This window comes from Leucopleurus acutus, assembly GCF_964270905.1.
Source record: "Leucopleurus acutus genome assembly, chromosome: 5".
Lineage (NCBI taxonomy): Eukaryota > Metazoa > Chordata > Mammalia > Artiodactyla > Delphinidae > Leucopleurus > Leucopleurus acutus.
The window spans coordinates 104,710,657-104,731,991 of NC_139147.1; the positions used below are offsets into that span (position 1 = coordinate 104,710,657).

General features: G+C 42.2%; 2 protein-coding genes across 3 annotated transcripts in view; one reads left to right on the plus strand and one right to left on the minus strand.

Annotated features, from left to right (window-relative positions):
• Positions 1 to 1,989, plus strand: part of IFT80 (intraflagellar transport 80) — a 105,231-nt gene extending 103,242 nt beyond the window's left edge. For both annotated transcript variants that reach the window (XM_082839898.1, XM_082839899.1), the window contains exon 18: positions 1,605 to 1,989. In XM_082839898.1, the coding sequence (XP_082696024.1) occupies positions 1,605 to 1,715 (111 nt within the window). In that variant the 3' untranslated portion in view covers positions 1,716 to 1,989. The remainder of the gene's footprint in view (positions 1 to 1,604) is intronic.
• An 18,237-nt stretch (positions 1,990 to 20,226) lies between these two features.
• On the minus strand, positions 20,227 to 20,964 carry LOC309962215 (putative membrane protein C3orf80; the record flags this gene model as incomplete). The annotated part of the gene is made up of 1 exon (XM_082839877.1): positions 20,227 to 20,964. The coding sequence occupies one exon, from the start codon at positions 20,962 to 20,964 to the stop codon at positions 20,227 to 20,229; it is 738 nt and encodes a 245-aa protein (XP_082696003.1).
• Between the last annotated feature and the right edge of the window lie 371 nt (positions 20,965 to 21,335).

The following is a 21,335-nucleotide window of genomic DNA, read 5'->3' on the forward strand; positions in this document are numbered from 1 at the left end:
CTATGAGTAAAGGGATTCTTTTAATTCATCAATTTTATGTATTATAGACAAGTATATGGAATGATTATCTAAAATATATCCACAAATTACTTCACAGGAATTTAGAGAAAGGATATTGGAATAAAAAAGAACCAAATACTTAATTCTACCTACTTCCAACACAAAATAAAAGAGGCGTGAAGTCCTGTTAAGGTTAAATTAGTCTCAGTTACTTAAGGTAAATCTGTTCAGGCAGCAAGTAGTAACGCAGTCTGCTTTAATGCTGCTTATTCCACTCAGCTCCCCTACATGGAGGTGAAAACCTGTTCACTTTGGGCTCAATCTCAGGAGTTTGGGTTTATTTCAAAGTAAATCAGAGTTAGTTTTAGGTAGGACCCAGTTTTTCCCATGTCTTGCCTGAGAGGACACACATTCCTTAATTAGTGATATCCAAACTTTTAAAAATAGTAGAAGGCTTTTTCCTAAAGAAATTGTTTATTGAATTCAGAGCAGAGTCCATTCCTAACACTATGTCTGTTGATTTAGTGGAGGGGCAGGGCTGGATTTTGGCGGGGTCTGGTGGTTGGCTGAAAACAGATAAAAATATTATCACTTTTCAGTTATTCTTTTTATGTGTCTTTCAGCCTTGCTTTCCCACTACTTCCTCTAATATCTTTTCATCATTTTCTTCATAAATTTATTTATTTTATTTATTTATTTTTGGCTGCGTTGGGTCTTTGTTGCTGTGCGCGGGCTTTCTCTAGTTGCAGCGAGCGGGAGCTACTCTTTGTTGCAGTGTGCGGGCTTCTCGCTGTGGTGGCTTCTCTTGCTGCGGAGCACGGGCTCTAGGCACACGGACTTCAGTAGTTGTGGCGTGCAAGCTCAGTAGTTGTGGCTCGCAGGCTCTAGAGCACAGGCTTGGTAGTTGTGGCACACGGGCTTAGTTGCTCCGTGGTATGTGGGATCTTCCTGGACCAGGGTTTGAACCCGTGTCCCCTGTATTGGCAGGCGGATTCTTAACCACTGCGCCACCAGGGAAGCCCTCGTCATTTTCTTACCACCAAGTCTTCATATTATTTTAAGAGTTGAGAAGGAGCCCCTTTTGCAGAGTATGCTCTGGGAAAGCAGATGCTCCCCTATCTTTCTCCATAGGTAGGCTCCTAATGGAAACGTCAGTATAAAAGCAGTGAAGAGTTGACCCATTTGAAACATGGCCTACTGTTTCAAAAATGGAGCCCAGTTCATTCTCCCCCTTGTTTGGAGGAGAGCAGTCCATCTTCACTCGCCCCTACCTCCTCGAAGCTGAGGCACCGGAACAGAATCCCAAGGCTCCATGGGACACTTTAGATGTGCCTTTTATAAATAGCTACAACCAGATTTTGGTCTTTGGTATCACAATGAGAGTCTTTGCTTTTTATTGTGATAATTGTTCTATTAGGTCTTATTCTTAACGCTATTTCATTTTGGGGGGAGCATTATCTCTTCTTAACTTTTCTTTCCTGCCCTCTTTTTTCTCAAATGTTTTGGAAGTCATGCGTTCTGTTTTTGTTTACTCTTAGTTACTTTGCATTAAACAAAGATGTCTTATACTATATATGCATGTTTCTTCTTTTCTTCTACTGCAGCTTGAAATAGATTGGGAAAAAATCAAAGCCAAAATTGAGATGGAAATTACTAAAGAACGAGAGCGATCCTCAAGCAGCCAGCCCAGCAAGAATATTGGTCTTATGCACTAAATGCCATGCTTACCTTTAAGAAGTTTTACCTTTTGAAACTGATTCTGATTAACCAAGGATAAGCTTGTTCTCCTTGCTTAAAAAAAGGCAGAATCTCTAAGTATAAGCACTCGCTGTGTATTTAATACCAAAAGAATATTCAGAAAGACTAAGCACAAAATAATTGATGTAATTTCATCTTTTATATTTTTAGTCCAATAATTAGCAAAACATCCTATATATTTATGATGCATCTATGTAGTATTGCTTACATTCCAGTTTTCTGTCCATTATTTTATCCCTGAATCTTCAGTATGAACAATATTAATGCTGATAATAAAACATTGGACTCTTTCAAATGTATGTCATCATTAATTTCTATTTGATCTCAATTGTAAAGTGCTCCAAAAGTTTATTTATACAACAACAAAAAATGAAGCTTGACTTATGAAAGTATAAAATAATACATATACTTGTATACCAATGTTCATAGCAGCAGTATTCACAATAGCAAAATGGTGGGCAAAAAAAGACGGCCATCAACAGATGAATGGATAAACAATATGTGGTATTTACACACAGTGGAATATTATCCAGCCTTTAAAGAGAATGAAATTCTGATACGTGCTACAACATGGATGAACCTTGAAAATACTATGCTAAGTGAAATAAGCCAGACACAAAAGGTCACACATTGTATGATCCCACTGACATGAGATACCAAAAATAGGCGAGTTCACTGAGTCAGAAAGGTGAATGAATAGTGGTTGCCAGGGACTGTGGGAGGGAAAATTGGGGAGCTATTGTTTAGTAAGTTCAGAATTCCTGTCTGGCATGAATGAGTTGTGGAAATGGATAGTGGTGATGGTTGCCCAACATTGGAAATGTACGTAATGCCACTGAATTGTACACTTGAAAATGGTTAAAATGGTAAATTTTGTTATATATGTTTACCATAATTTTAGAAATATATCTAGAATGGGCAAGAAATATTTTCCTCATTCCTTTTCTGACTCGAGAATGTTTAGGCACTAGGCCCTAGAGTCTGAATTTGTGAAAATCTCCTTAAATTATCAATCTGTTTGACTAGCCTTAATTCAGTATGTCCCCAAACTATTATTATCACAAAGCTTTTTAACATTGACACAAATAATCCTTAGAAATTCTTCCATGAAGCCATTTTTGGAAATGGTGTATTATAGAGTGGGCATAGGCATATGCATGGGAAAGTGATTACCTCTCTCACCCCCATTTTAATTAATATATCTAGTTTTTCTTTAATGAAAATGTTCCTATCTTTTCAACATATTCCTTTTTCTTTCTGGAATGTTGGAATGTTCTGTTCTTCATCCAGATGCCAGGTACAAAGGTGTGTCAGTTTGTGAAATATGATTGAGGGTTTACTTATAAGTTGTACTTATACATTTATATGTGTTTTCTATATTATGTTATATGACAATAGAAAGTTTAAAAAAAGATGGTCAAAAGAGTAAACTTTATATTATGTTTATTTTACTACAATTTAAAAAGAAAAAATATAATGAAATGTGTCTGCCTTCTACCAATTCTCTGATAACCAGCTAGGTGCCCTACCATTCAATTCAATTCTGACACTACCCAGAGTTAGTGTAGGTCGCACAAGTTAAAGGGAAAAATCCTCAGCTAGACTGCCCTTATTTCAGTTGCCAGTCGCTAGTGGGGACCCCAGGATACCCACATCTCTCCGACGTGGCTCCAAATTTGTGGGTTCTTACCACCTCCCTTTAGGTTTGATAATTCACTAGAATATTCACCAAGCTCACCGAAACATTTTCTATTACAATTTTATTGTAAAAGATACAACTTAGGAACAGCCAAATGGAAGAGATGCATAGAGCAGGGTCTAGGAGGAAGGAGAGAGCTGGGGGGAAGTGGGAGACACAGAGCTTCCATGCCGTCTCCTCCTCGTGGAACCCCGGCACGTCATCCTCCCAGCACATCAATATGTTCACCAACTAGGAGGCTCCCCCAGGACTTGGCTGTCCTGAATTTTGTATCAAGAGTTTTATTATGTAGGCACAGTTGATTAAGTCACTGGCTATGAGATTGAACTCAATGGCCAGCTCCCTTCGTCTCCCTGGAGGTCAGGTGGCTGAAAGTTTTAGCCCTCTAATCGTGTGGTGACCAGCCCTCATCCTGAAGTTCTCTAGCCACCCCCACTCATTAGCATAACAAAGATACCCCTCTCACTCTGGAAATTCCAAGGGTTTAGGAAGCTCTTTACCAGCCCCCCTCCCCAAGACCAGATACATCCTTTATATATCATAGGCTACTCCCTGGTCTTTGATCATGGGATCTTTTATAGCAAAAGGAACATACCTGACTGAGCATAACAGATACAGCAACACTTGGAGGAGTCAATGTGGAGTAAGGATAGGAAGCTATTAAACTCAATTTCCCAATACATTTTTTTTTTTTTTTTTTTTTTTTTGCGGTACGCGGGCCTCTTGCTGCTGTGGCCTCTCCCGTTGCGGAGCACAGGCTCCGGACGCGGACGCGCAGGCTCAGCGGCCATGGCTCACAGGCCCAGCCGCTCCGCGGCACATGGTATCTTCCCGGACCGGGTCACGAACCCGCGTCCCCTGCATCGGCAGGCGGACTCTCAACCACTGCGCCACCAGGGAAGCCCCCCAATACATTTGATGATCAATATTGGCATTATCTTTTCAATAATGCCAGTGTTATAACACATCACATTATGGTAGATGTAACCTGAAAAATAAGAATCGAAGATACTGACACATTTCCTGGAGTCTCATCCAGTCTCAGATAATCAGCCCAATCCATCGTCATGTCATATGATGGGATATCTCAGGGTTTCCACTCCGTCTTGTCAGGTTCAATAGCAGGAGTGGTCTCAGCAATATATGACTTCACACTTTCAGGCATTTGGTATAATTAGACTTAAGAGACAATATCATTTCTTGCTCTGAGCTTCCTTCCAAGCATTACCATTGGAATTCTCTCATTGTATAACTCAGTCATTATTCATTTACCCTTGGCTACTTACTGTTTCTTCTGTTTGTACCCAAACCTTTTCACCTTGGAAGGAACATTAGGTTCAGCCACTGTGCTGGTCTAGATCACAGGCAGCAGTAAGAGTCTAGCCAAGTGCCTCCCGCTCTGTCCACTCCCATCCATGTAAGATAGGGTTACATAGGTACAGGGTTAGTGGGCTGTTTCTTCCAATAGGCAATGTAACTGTATTCACTGTTAGCCCCAGTATTGCCCGAAGGAACGAAAGTGCAACCCATCCCATCAGGCCCTTAGGAAAAAAAGGATCTCGTTGCTCAGGAATCATCCCTGCTTCCAGCAACATAGTTGCATCCTTGGTCCAGGGACCACTGCCTCAAGTAGGCAGAAGAAAGGTAAGGTGATACGGGAAAGAGAGAAAACAGTAGAGTTGTCACACCAGCACCCTCACCCACCCCCTCATCCCCACATTCAGAAAAGCAGAGGAATTTGTCCAGCCCTGCTCACGTTGACTGTGAGCACAGATTCGTGAGGACACGTAAACCAGCCTTTCATGCCTCTCTCTCCTCCCATTTTTTTTTAATAAATGTCTGGGGGTTTTTTTTTGCTGTTTCTTTGGGTTTTTTTCTTTATTGGCTGCACTGCTCATCTTGTGGGATCTTAGTTCCCCGACTAGGGATCGAACCCGGGCCCCTGGCAGTGAAAGCACCAAGTCTCAACCACTGGACCGCCAGGGAATTCCCTATCTCCCGCCTTTTAGACAATCAATGTTTTGACTGCTCATTCTAATTCTTTACCAAACTGTTACTCCGAGGAAGATATCTCTCTGCCTGTTGTTGGACACAATGGTCTGTAAATAGCGTTCCTTGGTCTGAAGAAATGTGACGCAGTGGTCCAAATCAGTGCAATATCTTCTGTTCCAGTTCTTTTGCAGTACTCCGATCATTTGCATCTACCCCTGGGTAAGCAAAGCCCAGTCCAGAGTCAGAGTTATTCTTGTCAGTATCCACTTGCCGTCCCCCAGGGCTACCGGCATCCGCCTGACTTGCCAGCTCTGGGCAAGGACTCCCCCTCGGGAATCTGCCCCAGAGCCAGCTGTAGTCTCTGTGTCTCTTGTTGGCAGACAGGACAGTTCTTGTTGGCATTTTGTGACTCAGAGGATACCAGAGGAATACGTCTAGATTGAGCCTATCTCTGCATTGCTGCAGCCCACCCCCCACCCCCAGTGTCCACCCATTTCACAGACCCAGCTGGCTACATCAAGTGAGCACACTAGGGTATCTGCTTGTCGATTCTAATCGCCTTCTGATGGCGTTGACGTGGCCTACGTTAATGCACCCCTCAAATTCCTATAATGATTTCCATAGAGCCATGCCCTGTTTCCATTGGCCTCCCAATAGGCCAATCTTCCATTGTCCTTCTGCCTGACCATGTGGCCAGGTCATTGGCCACTGCCCATGAGTTGGTGAAGACCCAAACATAAGGGTAAACAGCATGCAGTGCAGTTCACCAAGCTGATTTTTTATCTTTTTCCATCAGAGTGATGGCCTTCCAAACAGAATGTTGTCTGTTCATGTTGAAACTGCCATCCATAAACCAAGCAGCTCTTTGTTGGTCAGTTGAGAGCTGTTTATAGGGCACTGTCCAAGTGACCATAGAATCTGGCAGCTCCTCACATGGTTCCAAAGTCAGTCCTGGGGAAGAGAGTCTACCCACTCGTGGATACACTTCATTCCCCCGTAGCATGTTCCTGTACAAACCATGTCTATTTTATTATAGAACTCTTCTGAGCACTGCCTTCTTCATTAGAGCATTTCTCTGACATCACCAGACATCATGGGTATTTCAGGTTGCAAGATTATTTTATGCCTTTCAGTCACATGGGCATTTCCAGTTAATGTCTGGTGGCAAGCTACTAATTGCCCCTCAGATGGAAATTTTCTAGTCCACAATTCCAGTAGTCATTGCTGGGAGGTGCTTACAGGCTTTTGCCATAAACCACAGTTACACTCCACACACAGCTATTGTACAGAGGATTTGTCCAGACAAGCAATCCGGCTTCTATGAAGTGTGGGCTTGGGCAATCTTATTCATTCCCATTTAGCACGTGACTTGAAGGAAGGGTTTACATGCCTTCTGTTTTACAATACTACGTAGGGGAAATATTCCCCAGTCAGATGCAATATCCATCCCCATAATACATTCAGGTAAAAAAGTCATAACCACTTCATATAAACTCGTTCACCTGATGGGATTAAAGTACTGCATTTCAGTATCCTCTCAATATACTTTGCCTCCCATTACAACTTTACCAACAGATTTTGGTACTATAGTGCACAGGGCTCCCAGGTCAAGTGTCCCTGAAACCTCCCCACCTTCTAACCATTTTACTCACGTGCATGAGGCTTTTGGTGCCCAGTGAAGGGTTGAGCCAAGGGACTGAGGCCCTTTTATCAATCTTTATCTGGATTAATCTCCCTATTACTTCAGGTATTTTCAGGATGAGTTTCTCATTGTAATCTTTGCCTTGCAGTTTTAAAAATTCCTCCAAATTGTGAAAAATAAAGCAGGCTTTGGGAGGACCTTTAATGTTGAAGGTCTAGCAGGAGGTCCTCCCAAATTTCAGTAGTGCTGTATTAAGACTTTTGTTTCGATTCCATCTATGTCCATTTTATTCTTCCCATTTCTTAATAACCATGAAAAGATTTCCACCCCAATGGAGTATTTCCACGCCACTGGAGTGAGTCCCTCGATTCTCCCATCTGTCTTTCCCACTTTCTTTTTTTTTTTTTTTTTTTGCAGTACGCGGGCCTCTCACTGTTGTGGCCTCTCCCGTTGCGGAGCACAGGCTCCGGACGCGCAGGCTCAGCGGCCATGGCTCACGGGCCCAGCCGCTCCGCGGCATGTGGGATCTTCCCGGACCGGGGCACGAACCCGTGTCCCCTGCATCGTCAGGCGGAGTCTCAACCACTGCGCCACCAGGGAAGCCCGATTTCCCACTTTCTTTAATGTTTTTGGTATGTGTAAGACGCACGTGAGCAAGCTGAGGAAGCAAACCTGATAAGGCTTCTCAGAATGTTGTTCAGTTTTGCAGCAGTAAGGTGACATGCAGTGCCCATGGAAAAGGGGCCCCCTTAATCACAGCATTTACCATGATGTGGGCGGATGAATAGTCCCATCATCACAAAGCCAGTTCCACACAGTTTGTATGTAAAGCATTTCAGCTGCTTTACCCGGGGTATTCTACTTGGCATTTATTTGGGAAGCTGGAAAGTCCTCCTTTTCAGGGTAAACACACTTGACAGCAGTTTTATTTAGTCCACGAGGCTGGCTGTTCCCTTGGGAATAACCTGCTGTGGGTCTGCATCATGTATAGCCATCTATGACTGTCCCATACTGAGCTGTGGGTCCTGTATCCACCCAAATGTGCTTGTTCACTCTGCAGTATTCAGAACCAAAGATACTGCCCCTAAATTTGTCACTCTCACAATCCGTTTTAGCCAAGCTTCTGCAGGCAGCCGATGATAACTAACCACAAAATGAGAAAACTCCTTCACACCGTACCTTCAAATTTCAATAGTTTCTTGGTTTTGCCCTCCCGCTACATGGGCTACTTTCTTGGTGACCAGAGGTCTTGGAGGTACTTTCCAATGTCCCAGCATAATTTTTCCTTTGGGGTCAGGTTTGAGGCTAGTGACCATAGTCCTGAGCTTGGTTCTCAATCAAGATTCACCCCAGCATTCTCTTTTATTCTCATTTTAGCAGTTACAGATAACAATACCCAAGAGATTGTATGTTTAGTATATATATATATTTTTGCGGTACGCGGGCCTCTCACTGTTGTGGCCTCCCCCATTGCAGAGCACAAGCTCCGGACGCGCAGGCTCAGTGGCCGTGGCTCACGGGCCCAGCCACTCCGCGGCATGTGGGATCTTCCCGGACTGGGGCACGAACCCGTGTCCCCTGCATCGGCAGGCAGACTCTCAACCACTGTGCCACCAGGGAAGCCCTATATAACATTCTTGAAATAACAAAATACAGATATGCAGAACAGATTAAGAGATGTCAGGGGTTAAGGATTAGTGAGAGGGAGGGTGTGTGTGGCTATAGGGCTATAAAGGGTGGCACCAGAAAGCTCTGAGGTGATGGCACAGTTCTGTATCTTGATTGTAGTGGTGGTTACACGAAGCCACACATGTGATAAAATTGCATAGAAACAAAAACAGTAAGCGCAAAATAGTACTATATATATATTTACTATGAATACATCTATGTGTAGTAAAAATACACAGAGAATATTCTGAAAAGATATTGGAGGAGTGAGCTGGGAATTGAGAGAGCAGGGGTGTTAGAGGGGACTTTGCCATAAGGTTTTCTTTTCTTTTTTAAAAAAGAACATGTATTTGTTATTACTGGAGTAACTGAAAATTTAAGCAAAAAATGCTGGAAGTTTCTATACATTTGTTGGCATATCTCAGTGTAATGGCATAAAAGATGGATTTAAAAACTGAATTTCCGGGAATTCCCTGGTGGTCCAGTGGTTAGGACTTGACGCTTTCACAGCCGGAGCCCGGGTTAGATCCCTGGTCGAGGGAGTATGATTCCACAAGCCACGTGGCGAGGCCAGAAAATAAAATATTAAAAAAAAAAAACCCTGAATTTTCTCCAGTGTGTGTGTGTTTATATTATTTTATTGCTAGTTCTTTTCACTTAATGACATATATCATAAACATATGCCCATATTAATACATGTCTTATCACATCATTTTAAAGGTTGAAGAATATCTCTTTGTATGAATGGAGCATAGTTTATTTAATCAGTGTCCTACTATTGGATAATTAGGTAATTTTTAATACTTCACCATTAGACCAGTGCTTTGACGGATATCTCTGTAATCCTATTTTGCACAGGGCCTTGATTGTTTCCATGGGATAGATTCCCAGTGGGGGAACTGCCGAATCAAAGCTATGTACATTTTAGGGCTTTTGACACATTCTGGAATTCAGAGGCTCCTGAATTCTGCTAAAGGTCTGCTTCTGACACATTCTGGAATTCAGAGGCTCCTCAAAGCTCAGTGAAGAAAACTTTTTTCATGGCTGCCAAGTCAACCTTGACCTTTCCTCTCTCTCAAATCCATTCACAGTGGTAACACCAACCACCTCATACGTAGTCTTCACTGGGTGCCAGACTCTAAGAGCTTTACCCTCTGATGTATTACTTTTAGCTTCCTTTTCAGAAGTAGAATTCGGGGGACAGAGAGGTTAAGCAATTCAGTTGGAAACACAGCCCTAATAAACTTTGGATCTGGGGTCAGAAGCCTCGAGAACCTGGTCCTAGAATCTATGCCACCCACTGCTTCTTGGGAAATGCATTTTTTTCCCAATTGAAATATATTGACATATAACGTTATATTAGGTTTAGGTGTACAGCATAATGCTTTGATATCTGTATATATTGTGAAAAAATCACCACAATAAGTCTAGGTCACAGCCATCACCACACATAGCAACTTTAAATTATAAAGCACAGTATTGCTAACTATAGTCACCATGCTGTACGTTAGATCCCCAGGGCTTATTTAAGTTATAAATGGAAGTTTGTATCTTGAACCACCTTCACCCACTCTACCACCCCACCCCGGCCTCTCTCTGGCAATCACCAATCTGTTCTCTGTATTGATGAGTTTGACCTTTTTAGATTCCACATATGAGTGAGAACATACAGTATCTTTCTCTGTCATACAGTGTCTGTATTTCATTTAGCATAATGCCTTCAAGATCCATCCGTATTATCACAACTAGGAAGATTTCCTTCTTTTTTATGGTTGAATAATATTCCATTTTATATATATATATATATATATATATATATATATATATAAAATGGAATATATATAAATATATATCACAATTGTTTTATCCATTCATCTGTTTTTTGTTTTTCGGTACGCGGGCCTCTCACTGTTGTGGCCTCTCCCGTTGCGGAGCACAGGCCCCGGACGCGCAGGCTCAGTGGCCATGGCTCACGGGCCCAGCCGCTCCGCGGCATGTGGGATCTTCCCGGACTGGGGCACGAACCCGTGTCCCCTGCATCAGCAGGCAGACTCTCAACCACTGCGCCACCAGGGAAGCCCCTCTCTGTCCTCTCTTACTGCTCCCGCCCAGGCTTTCACCCACAGTGTATCATCTCAACCAAAACCAGTCATTAAGACCGGCAGTTTTGTTTTTCTTTTTAAAGGTAATTTCTGTTTTTCTTTAAAATGTTTCTATACTTTTTTTTTTTTTTTTTTACTGAGGACTAGTTGATTTACAATGTTTCAGATATACAGCAAAGTGATATATATGTATGTATATATTCTTTTTCAGATTCTTTTCCATTATAGGGTATTACAAGATATTGAATATAGTTCCTTGTGTTATACAGTAGAACTTGTTTATTTACTTTATATATAGTAGTTTGTATCTGCTCATCCCAGACTCCTAATTTATCCCACATCCCCCTTCCCCTTTGGTAACCATAAGTTTGTTTTCTATGCCTGTGAGTCTGTTTCTGTTTTGTAAATAAGTTCATTTGGATCATTTTTTAGATTCCACATATAAGTGATATCATATGATATTTGTCTTTCTCTGTCTGACTTACTCCACTTAGTATGATCATCTCTAGCTCCATCCTAAATGTTTCTATTCTCAATTCAAATCATTAATGTCCATGATTAACTAGAAAAGTTTTTGAATTTCCACAAGTTTATCAACAACCCAGTGTCAACCAATATGTGTGCACTCGCACCTGCATACATTTTTATGGCCCAGGCACAGTGTTAAGTGCTTTCTATACATTACCTTAATATTCATTACAACCATCTCTCCCCACTTTACAGATGAGAAAATAGGCTTAGAGAAGGTAAGCACCTTGCTCACAGTCACATAACTAGTAAATCTAGAGTCCAGCGAGTCACCCAGGCAGTCACACTCTAAACCACTGTTATTCTTCATGAAGTCTTAACAATCATACTCTACCACAAGAACACAAACAAAATCTTCATTTGGGAAGCTATTTTTGTCCCTGTTTTGATATTAGCTGGCACTGGGTACTTAGTTGTAGTGTTAGCCTCTATGGTTCTCATTTTATGCTAAGCATACAAAAATCTGTTTCCTTTTCTAAATATTGGAAACAATTTACCAGCTGTTTTAAAGAAGTGTTTTTGAATTTTTAAAGTTAGTGAAGCCAGACCAGAAAGGAGGCACACTTGCCACTGAAGGAACTGGCTGAATGAAATGGAAAAAACTGGTATCTGAGTTGCTTTTGTTGACCGTTTTCAGGTTTTATCCATGAAACATTTCTGCATAATTGTTGAGTCATTAAAGATTCCCGGCCCAGATTCTACTGTACTTTTAATAATAATTCCCTTTTTTTCTTTTGCGGTACGCGGGCCGCTCACTGTTGTGGCCTCTCCCGTTGCGGAGCACAGGCTCTGGACGCGCAGGATCAGTGGCCATGGCTCACGGCCCCAGCCGCTCCGCGGCATGTGGGATCTTCCCGGACCGGGGCACGAACCCGTGTCCCCTGCATCGTCAGGTGGACTCTCAACCACTGCGCCACCTGGGAAGCCCCAATAATAATTCCTTTAAACAGCAAATAACAGTAGCTACTTATTCACTTGTGAAAAAAAGAAAGTGATGCCATATGATGCTATGCAGCTAAGCCATAGCTCTAATGATAAGATATTCCACAGGGTTAAGAGCATGCTGAGAAGTTTAATGGTTGGAAGTCCCAGCTCTGGAGTCAGATAGGCTGGATCTGCCCCCTGGATCTTCCACATATCAGCCATGTGACTTTGGACACACCACTCAGCCTCTCTGGGCTGCACCTTCCTCATCTGTGAAACGGAACTAATAATCCTTAGTTACTCCTTTTATGAATTTCAAATGAGATAATACACATAAAATGCCTAGCACAGTGCTTGGCATATGGAAGCATTCAATGAATTACAGTTATTACTGTGATAATCATCATGATAGCAAATGAAAACTGTCACCCCCAAAGCAACTGCCAAGCTTATATCTAAAGCTGTGTACATGCTTACATTTTATTCTTTGGAAGAAAGACTACAATGTGAATTGCTACCAAATTTTAAAACAGAGCTTGCTAGAAATAACGATATGTAACTTATCAAGATGAATTGCCGGAACTCAAACATAGCACTATAAATTTCAGGAATTAACTTATGAAATGATTAATTATAGACCGATGACAGATGTGTGTCCACAAAAAGCTTAGGTGCACTCCGGAGCAGGATCAGGAACCTCTGGAAACGCCAGCAGTCCTCAGGATACTGCTGAAAGCGCGTGAAGAAAAGGTAGAACCTGCGGAAGACTCAGCAGGTGTCCGAGAGCTCCCGCAAACACCAAAAGAAACAGGGACAAATAAATAGAGGTAATGTCCACAGAAGGCTTAGGAGCATGCCACAGCATACATTAGACCCAGCAAACACCCTCAGCATCCTCACGGGAGCGCTGAGGACATCTAAAATACAACAAGAATTAATGAAAGACCCGGCAGCTCTCAGAGAGCACCTGTAAACACCAGAAGAACCAGAGGAATAAATAAATGGTGGTGATGTTCACAAAATGCTTAGGAACACTCCAAAGCACAAACCAGAACCAGTAGAACATCTAAGAATATTCAGGAGACCACTGGGAACAACTGAGGGAAAATGCAGATTCCGTGGAAGAAGATCTATCTGATAGGCATCAAGAGTTTACACAAACACCAGAGGCGCAATACAACCAGAGAGTGAAAGCAACAGAAACTCCCTATCCCCCCAGTGGAAATGTAGAAAAGGTGAAAACGTCACAGGTTTAAAAAAAAAAAAAAAAGATTGTTTAGGATGCTTAAAGAAAGGGCAGAACCAGTGGAAGACCCAACAGGAAACTACGGCCCTATGAAAACTTTACAGCAAATTGTGGACCCAGAAGATAAGACAATAAGAAATTCGGGACAGTTCCCAGGGAGAAAGGTGAATCAGCTGAACTCCTGACAACAATCAAGAAATTTCTGAGAACTTCTGTGGAAAAGACTGAACCCATGGAAAACCCAACAGGCACCAACAGACAAAACTCCTAAAGAAAAGGGAAACCAAGTAGAAGACTTGACAGGTCTTCTACAATTTGCAAAACTGTAATACAGTGCAACTCTTCTCACTAACCTCAGGACAACTCCAAAGCAGATATGTGAATTGACAGGTTCCATTCACATTCTACAGGCATGTTCCATTCTACAGGCATGAAGAAACCTAAGAAAACTCCTAAGGCACATGCAGTAGAAAATCTGGCAGACATTACAATACTTAGGGAAACTCCAAATTTTAAAATCTTGTTCACAGGAAACCCTTAGGAAGGAGTCAGATATATCAGGGGAATTACAAGGAAAACCAAAACATCTGTAGGTTTTTAGATGTGAAAAATTCTACTCAAGAAAACCGAGTAATAGAAAAAATATTAGAACATACAGAGTGTACATGTTTTTCAAACAAAAGAAAATGTAGAAGGCCATACAAAACTTTTTCTTAAAGCACCAAAAGAGGGACTTCCCTGGTGGTCCAGTGGGTAAGACTCTGCGCTCCCAATACAGGGGGCGCGGGTTCGATCCCTGGTCAGGGAACTAGATCTCTCATGCATGCCACAACTAAGACCCGGTGCAGCCAAAATAAATAGATAGATAATATATTATTAAAAAAATAATAAAACATCAAAAGAAAACCTGGAGACAATAGTTATCAGTACTGGATTGAAAACATCAAGAAAAAAGAAAAATGCAGTTGAAGACTTCTTGGAATGCAAACACTTACGGCAGAATCGAAGCAGAAGACATGCTGTTTGGAAGTGGACTATAGTGGATTTGAGGAAATGTTTGATTCAGTGAACAAAAATAAGGCTGGACCAGGAGATCTCAGTCAAGAAAACTCCTCTTGTAAGCCTTGTGAATATGAAGCTAAAACTAATGCCTCTGAAACTGAAGACATGTAGCCAAAGAACATTCAAGATAGTTAGTCAAAGAACAAGATCTATCCTAAGAAACAAAAAAGATTAAAAAAAACTGAACATTTGCCTAGCCAAAAGAGAATGTGCAAAGAGAGATAAATGTAAAGAAATGAGCTTAATTTTCAAGAAAAGCTGAGTCAGGGAATGTCCCTATATCCCAGACACAGATATAGAACTGATACAGAACTCAAGTCTCAGTTGCTTATATTAACAGAAAAGATTCAGATAGGGCTTCCCTGGTGGCACAGTGGTTGAGAACCTGCATGCTAATGCAGGGGACACGGGTTCGAGCCCTGGTCTGAGAGGATCCCACATGCCGTGGAGCAACTAGGCCCGTGAGCCACAACTACTGAGCTTGCGCGTCTGGAGCCCGTGCTCCGTAACAAGAGAGGCCGCGATAGTGAGAGGCCCGCGCACCGCGATGAAGAGTGGCCCCCGCTTGCCACAGCTAGAGAAAGCCCTTGCACAGAAACGAAGACGCAACACAGCAAAAATTAATTAATTAATTAATAAACTCCTACCCCCAACATCTTCTTAAAAATAAAAGATTCAGATAAAGAAAGATAAAAAGAATACTGTGAAGTTTCCAAGAGAAAAACTCTGAAGATGGAGCTACGAAACAAAAGACAGAGACTGTAACATCAGAGGAAGAAGTAAAACTGGTGTAAATTTACAGGAATCTGATAGCTTGGCCATTTCAACAAGGGTTATGCACGTGGTGACAAACCAGTGAAGAGTTTGCAAGAGAAAAGTGAAATCTAGAATGAAGAGAACATACTTTTAATACCCAGGAAAATAATCAAAAATTAATTTTGATGTGGTAAAATCTTTGGTCAATACAGAAGAGAAAATTCACACAAACCAGAATAAAACAGGAGCAAATCTGCAAGATTCTAATCCTTTGTCTGATGAAACAAATGTAGCCAACAAAGAGGCAGCAATAAGACAAAGAGGTAAATAAAGATTTATTGTGTTTGAAATCTGGAAAAAATAAGTCTTTGCTAAAAAGATGCAAAGATTTGATCTCTGCCCCAGTGTGACAGAGAAAATTCTGTAGATAAGAACAAACAGATATGTTTACAGTCATTTAGTGGATACAAAGGAAAAATTACCTCATTCAAAACTGGAAAACTACAGAAGTCACATGCGAATAGAACACAAAATAAACACTTTGGAAAATACTGTTTTACCAAAAGAAGAAACTTTGTGCAAAAAGCCAAGGCATAACCAGAGTGATATTAAATTCCAGCAAAGATTAACCTGGAGTTCTAAACGATGAGTTTGGGAGAAAATATCTACTGAAAATCCAAAGCAGGATAAGAACAACACACAAAGAAAGAAAATAAGAACTATAAGATATCAAGACAATGCAGGTGCTTAGCTAGGAGGGATAAAAAGAAATAAGCTTTAGTTTAAAGGCAAGCCTAAATATCCTCCATAGAATAATTTTTGCCATAAAATTAAAAGTGAATTCTGTAGGTAAAAGAGAATAAATAAATAAAATAGGGTTCTATATGTATTTAAGTATAATCAAAGTATTGGTTTTATTTGACATTTAATTATTTTATAGGCAAAAATTTAAAAACATAATGAAGACATCCTTTCTACCCCTATGGAAGAAAAGATGTCTTAATTTCTTGCAATTAGCTGGTTACTTGATTTAATCTTTGGTTGACAAAATACTTTCCCTTAGCCTACCACTTATTAGCCTTTTCACCAATGGATGAAAGGAGAATGAATGAAAAAATAAATTGTAAACCAGTGAGGTCAGACATAAACTTGTCAAATATTCTATTATTGATTGGTTGTCTGTAACTTACACTTTTGGAGAGATGGTTAATGCTGGGTTGTTCAAAATAAAACAACTCATTGTTTCTCTTAGTGTGGAAATCCAAATTAATTATGATTCACAAAATTTTTACAAGTCAATACAGAATATAGTATATACTATAATAGTATAGTATATAAAAATATAGTATAAATCTCAACACCACCTCATGTGTATAACATAACAGTTTCAGCTCTGGATTGTTTCCTTTATTAATTCCACTTGGGAGAAACTATACACAAAAAGTACAACATTAAGATACTTACCATATTGCCTTTTAAACTGTTGAGGCCATTTCCTTAATGTTCCCTTTGGCCTTCACAATTGAATCTTGTTTTCCTTATATAGTACACCTCATGCCCTTTGGCATAATTGCCAATGCCATTTTCCATGGCTGGAGCACACCCACATTTGCAGAATGTGGCAATTAATGGCCTCTTAAAACTATCATTATATCTCAAGAAGACATTTTCCTCTTGGTTATGATACTGAACAACACCATTACAAATTGCTTTTAAGCAACTGGTGATTTTATATATATATACACGCACGATTTAGAAAATCAATCATGTTTTCTCTCATTCCAGATGGATTCTTAACATATCCAGGGCCATTACTTCCCTACTCATGAGAAGTCAATAAAAATAAAAATGTTTGAAATGTTTTAGTATGTGAATTAGTTTGATAACTGAAAACCAGGAGCAAAAGTTCGTTAGTACTGGAGAACCTGGCATTTCCAGGTGGCTTTGTTTAAGATATGGTATGTAGCAGCCCTGCAAAAGATATCAGTCACAGACTATATATCTATATAGATATGTCTGTATCCATATAGCTATATCTGCATTCTATACTATATATAGAATATTAAAAATAAGTAAAATCAGCATCTCATCATGATTTATTTTCAGGTGAAAGAATAAAACTATTATCTACATTTCTATTTTCTACTAGTTCTATGTAATAAATAACTTCCAGGTGAAATCTATAAAACTGACCACCAAGATATTGCCGTTAGTGCTTTAAAAATGTTTCTATCCAGGTATTCTAGTGTTGTGAACACATGGGTTCTGTGTGTATTAATATGGTATGTTACATATGTGTGTGTATTGCCCTGAGATATGTTAATTTATCACTAATAAAAATAGCTTTTCAGGATTCCACCCCCCTGACAAAATTATGCCTGAACAGAATCATGCTTGGTAAATCAATGAATTATAAGAAAAAAACCAAAGTAAACTCATTTTTTATTGAACTGGGGGATGTGAATAAAAGCTTGTGTGATGTGTAGGAAATAATCAAGTGTAAAACTTGTTGTAACTTTAAAATTTAGTAGAATTTCGTTGCATGATTGGTGTCACATTATAGACATTCTGAATTTTAGGGAGAGAAGTGTTCCATAGCTGGTACAAGGAAAACATCTTGGTTCATATTTTAAGTGTATTTTCACAAGATTTTGTTGTACACTTCTAGATGTTGGTAGTAACAACATAGAGGATATACTTTATATACTGATACTTGGATATTCAGTTAGATGTTTCAGATATGGGTGAGTTTTTAAAAGTGTCTAAAACAGTGTACCCTCAAAGAATAAATCATTTAAAGGAATAAGGCAACTTTCTGGTTTGTCTGAACAGTGGGTGGTACTGACAGCCACATGTAATTAAAATGTAGTGTTTGAGTAACATTAACATTTGTGATTATTCAATATAATGTGATTTCATTAAATCCTGTACCATTCTCAAAAAAGTTGATATAGTCTCAACTGCTGATGCTTTCGCCAATTCACAGCTTAAAATTACTTTTAAATGATAAAGACACACATTTCATATTTTAATACATTACCATATAGTCACACATCTAATACAATTTGCACAGAGAAAGATTTTAATGTTTTCTGTTTTAATACACTTCAAATGATTCTCTTTAATGACAGGGTCATTAGCTTTTAGAAGTTTAGAGTAAACCATTCTCTTCTCTTACAATTCAGACATCTTAAGATTTCTTAGAACTGTCAGACTTTTTCAATCAGCTTTAAAAAGTTTAAAGTAGTCAAATCATTTTCTTCTAATACAATTCAGATATTTTAAGATTTCTCAGGATTGTCAGAACTTTTCAATCATAAGAACAACTTGTCTAGATACACGTGTGAGGTCCACTGTGTAATTTTTCTCAGTGTAATACTCATCCTTCCCCAAGAGAAACCTTTTGTATTTGTTTTCCTTCTTTTTCTTTCTTGATAATCACAAACTGGAATAATTATATGATATACAATGTGTTTACTGTACACAGACGATATGCATATGTACATTATACATAATGCATTTTAATATATTACTTTATATTACCATTTGCTTAAAGGACATTTCACAGAATGGTAGAACTGATACAACGACACGTTTTTTTCTTTAGATAGGTTGAATCCTTCTGTAGTACCTTACTGCACAATTATGGCTTTAAACAAAAGTCACAAGTCACAACAAATTATTCTTTGTATAATGTTGTGAAGTGTATTCCAAATGGAAAATGGAGGGAAAAGTGCGTGACATCATGCTTCGTGGTATGGCATACATGTATCAATGCTTTTTACATATAACTATGACCTTGACTACATACATAACGTATGGTTATTATAAAAAGTTATATATTATGCCACAGTACTAAAAATAAAATATATTCTTCTTAAATAGTGAAAATAAGGTATCCTTCATGTTTTTAATCACATATGTTTTCTCGTTTGACCATGCCTCTTCTTTTTCCCATTGTAAATGAAATAATGTCCAACATTTTATTAAACAGTAATGATAGAGTGTAGACAATTTCTGGGCCATTAAGGCCTAAAAAAGGTGCTAAGATGATTATCTTGTCATTAACTGTGGAGATACCCTCCGAATGCGTTTATTTAATACATGGTAAAAATATAAAAATAAAGGACAAATAAATATAAATATCTTCTCAGTTATTGAAAAATCAAAAGTTCAACTGTACCTTATTACGAGTATGGTCCTGGATACGCGTAATTGCTGCATAAGTACGGCAACTAACCGGATATCACGGCTCTCCCCCCACCAATCTGTGAACTGTGACTATGCTTGGCCAGGAAGACACGGAAGGGTTTTCTTGGGTTCTCCGCAAGGGAGGGATTCGACCATACCTAGGTGCAGCTCTCCCAGACCCGCGCGCATCAGTCTCCAGTCATGGCTCACCTCCTCGCCCTCCGCCCATCCTGGGAGACCTTGACCTGTCCAGGCGAGAGGGAAAGGAGTGGAACTGCGTGCCTCTCGCTTCATCCCTAAAGGTTACTGCCCTTCCCCCGAAGCTCATATGTTCTCTGATTCGGGAAGCAGGCACTTACAAGTGAACTCAAGCCGAGGCGAGGCTTAGGGCGGGGACGTTCTCCAAAGTTGCGCTCTGGCCTCGTCTGCTGCTGTCGCCCCCGCCGCGCTTGCCTAACGTTTCCTTGAACTGAATGAAACGTAGGGAAACTTAACATCCCGGGGGAGGCGGGGGTGGGGATGGCCCCAACCCAGTCTCCGGGCGACAGGCGGGGTCTGAGGCAACTGGCGGCGGCGGCCGCGGCCACCCCGGCCTTGCGTCCCACCCGTAGCCCCCGGCCTGGTTCTGTCCGCGTGGTCCTCGCAAGGCCCCGGGCGCTCAGATGAGCGGGAAGCGGCGCTCGCCGCCGCCGTCGGACTCCCCGGCGCCTCCACCTCGCGGGCGGCCGAGCACCGACACGGGCAACACGACCTCCCCGGGACTGAACTGCTGCAGCCGCATGGACTCCTCGTAGGTTGGCAGGTACTTGACCTCCTCGTAGCTGGGCAGCTGCAGGAAGACCGGCGAGACTACGCGCAGCTCGTGCTCCGAGGCGCAGGAAGGGGCCGAGCGCCCGCCGCCTGCCCGGCCCCGGCCACCGCCTCCACTGTCCAGCAGCGAGTCTTGAGAGCCGGCGGCCGCCTCGTCCCGCAGCAGCGCGGGCGAGTCGTCGTCGTCGTCGTCGGGCGGCCCCGCGGCCCCCGGCTGCCCGGCGCCCCCCGGTGGCCCCGGCCGCGCCTGCCCGCGCGGGTACCTGCGTGGGCTGGGGCAGATGATGCGCTGCAAGAAGTAGCCGATGGCGAAGAGCACCAGCAGGATGAGCAGCCCGGAGAGCTTGCGGACGAACCAGCCCACGTTGTCGAGGAAAGCGTGCAGCGGCAGCTTGCAGCAGCGCACCGCGGTGGCGTTGGCCGCGTCGCAGCAGCGCTCCCGCTCGCCGCACGCCAGCTCCGCGCAGCCCCCGCCGCCCCGCGAGGGCGCCACCAGCGCCAGCGCCAGCAGTAGCAGCAGCGGCAGCAGCGGTGGCGGCGCCGGCGCCACCGACAGGCCCTCGGCCGTGACCCCGGGTCCCCACATGGCCCGCGCGTACCGTTGCTAAGGTCCGGGGGCGCGGGGGTATCCGTCTGTCCGCGTGTCCGTCAGTCCCTCCCCGGGCGCTCCGCTCGGGTCGCGCGCGCCGCCTCCCTTGCCTCTGCTACCTGCGGCCGGAGCAGTCCTCACTTGGCCACGCTTGGGCGGAAGGAGGAGCCCGAGGCGCGCCGAGGCTGCGGGAGGCGGCCGCTTCCCGCGCCTGAACAGCCTCCTGAGCTTCTGACCTTAACCCCGCGCGCCCAGCCGCCCAGGCCGGGCGCAGGGCGTCCGGAACCGCCCAAGATGGCAGGGGCAGCCTGCGTGGGGCTGTCGTGGGCATCTTGGCCCCGGCCGGCCGCGCTCTTCCAAGCCCCCCT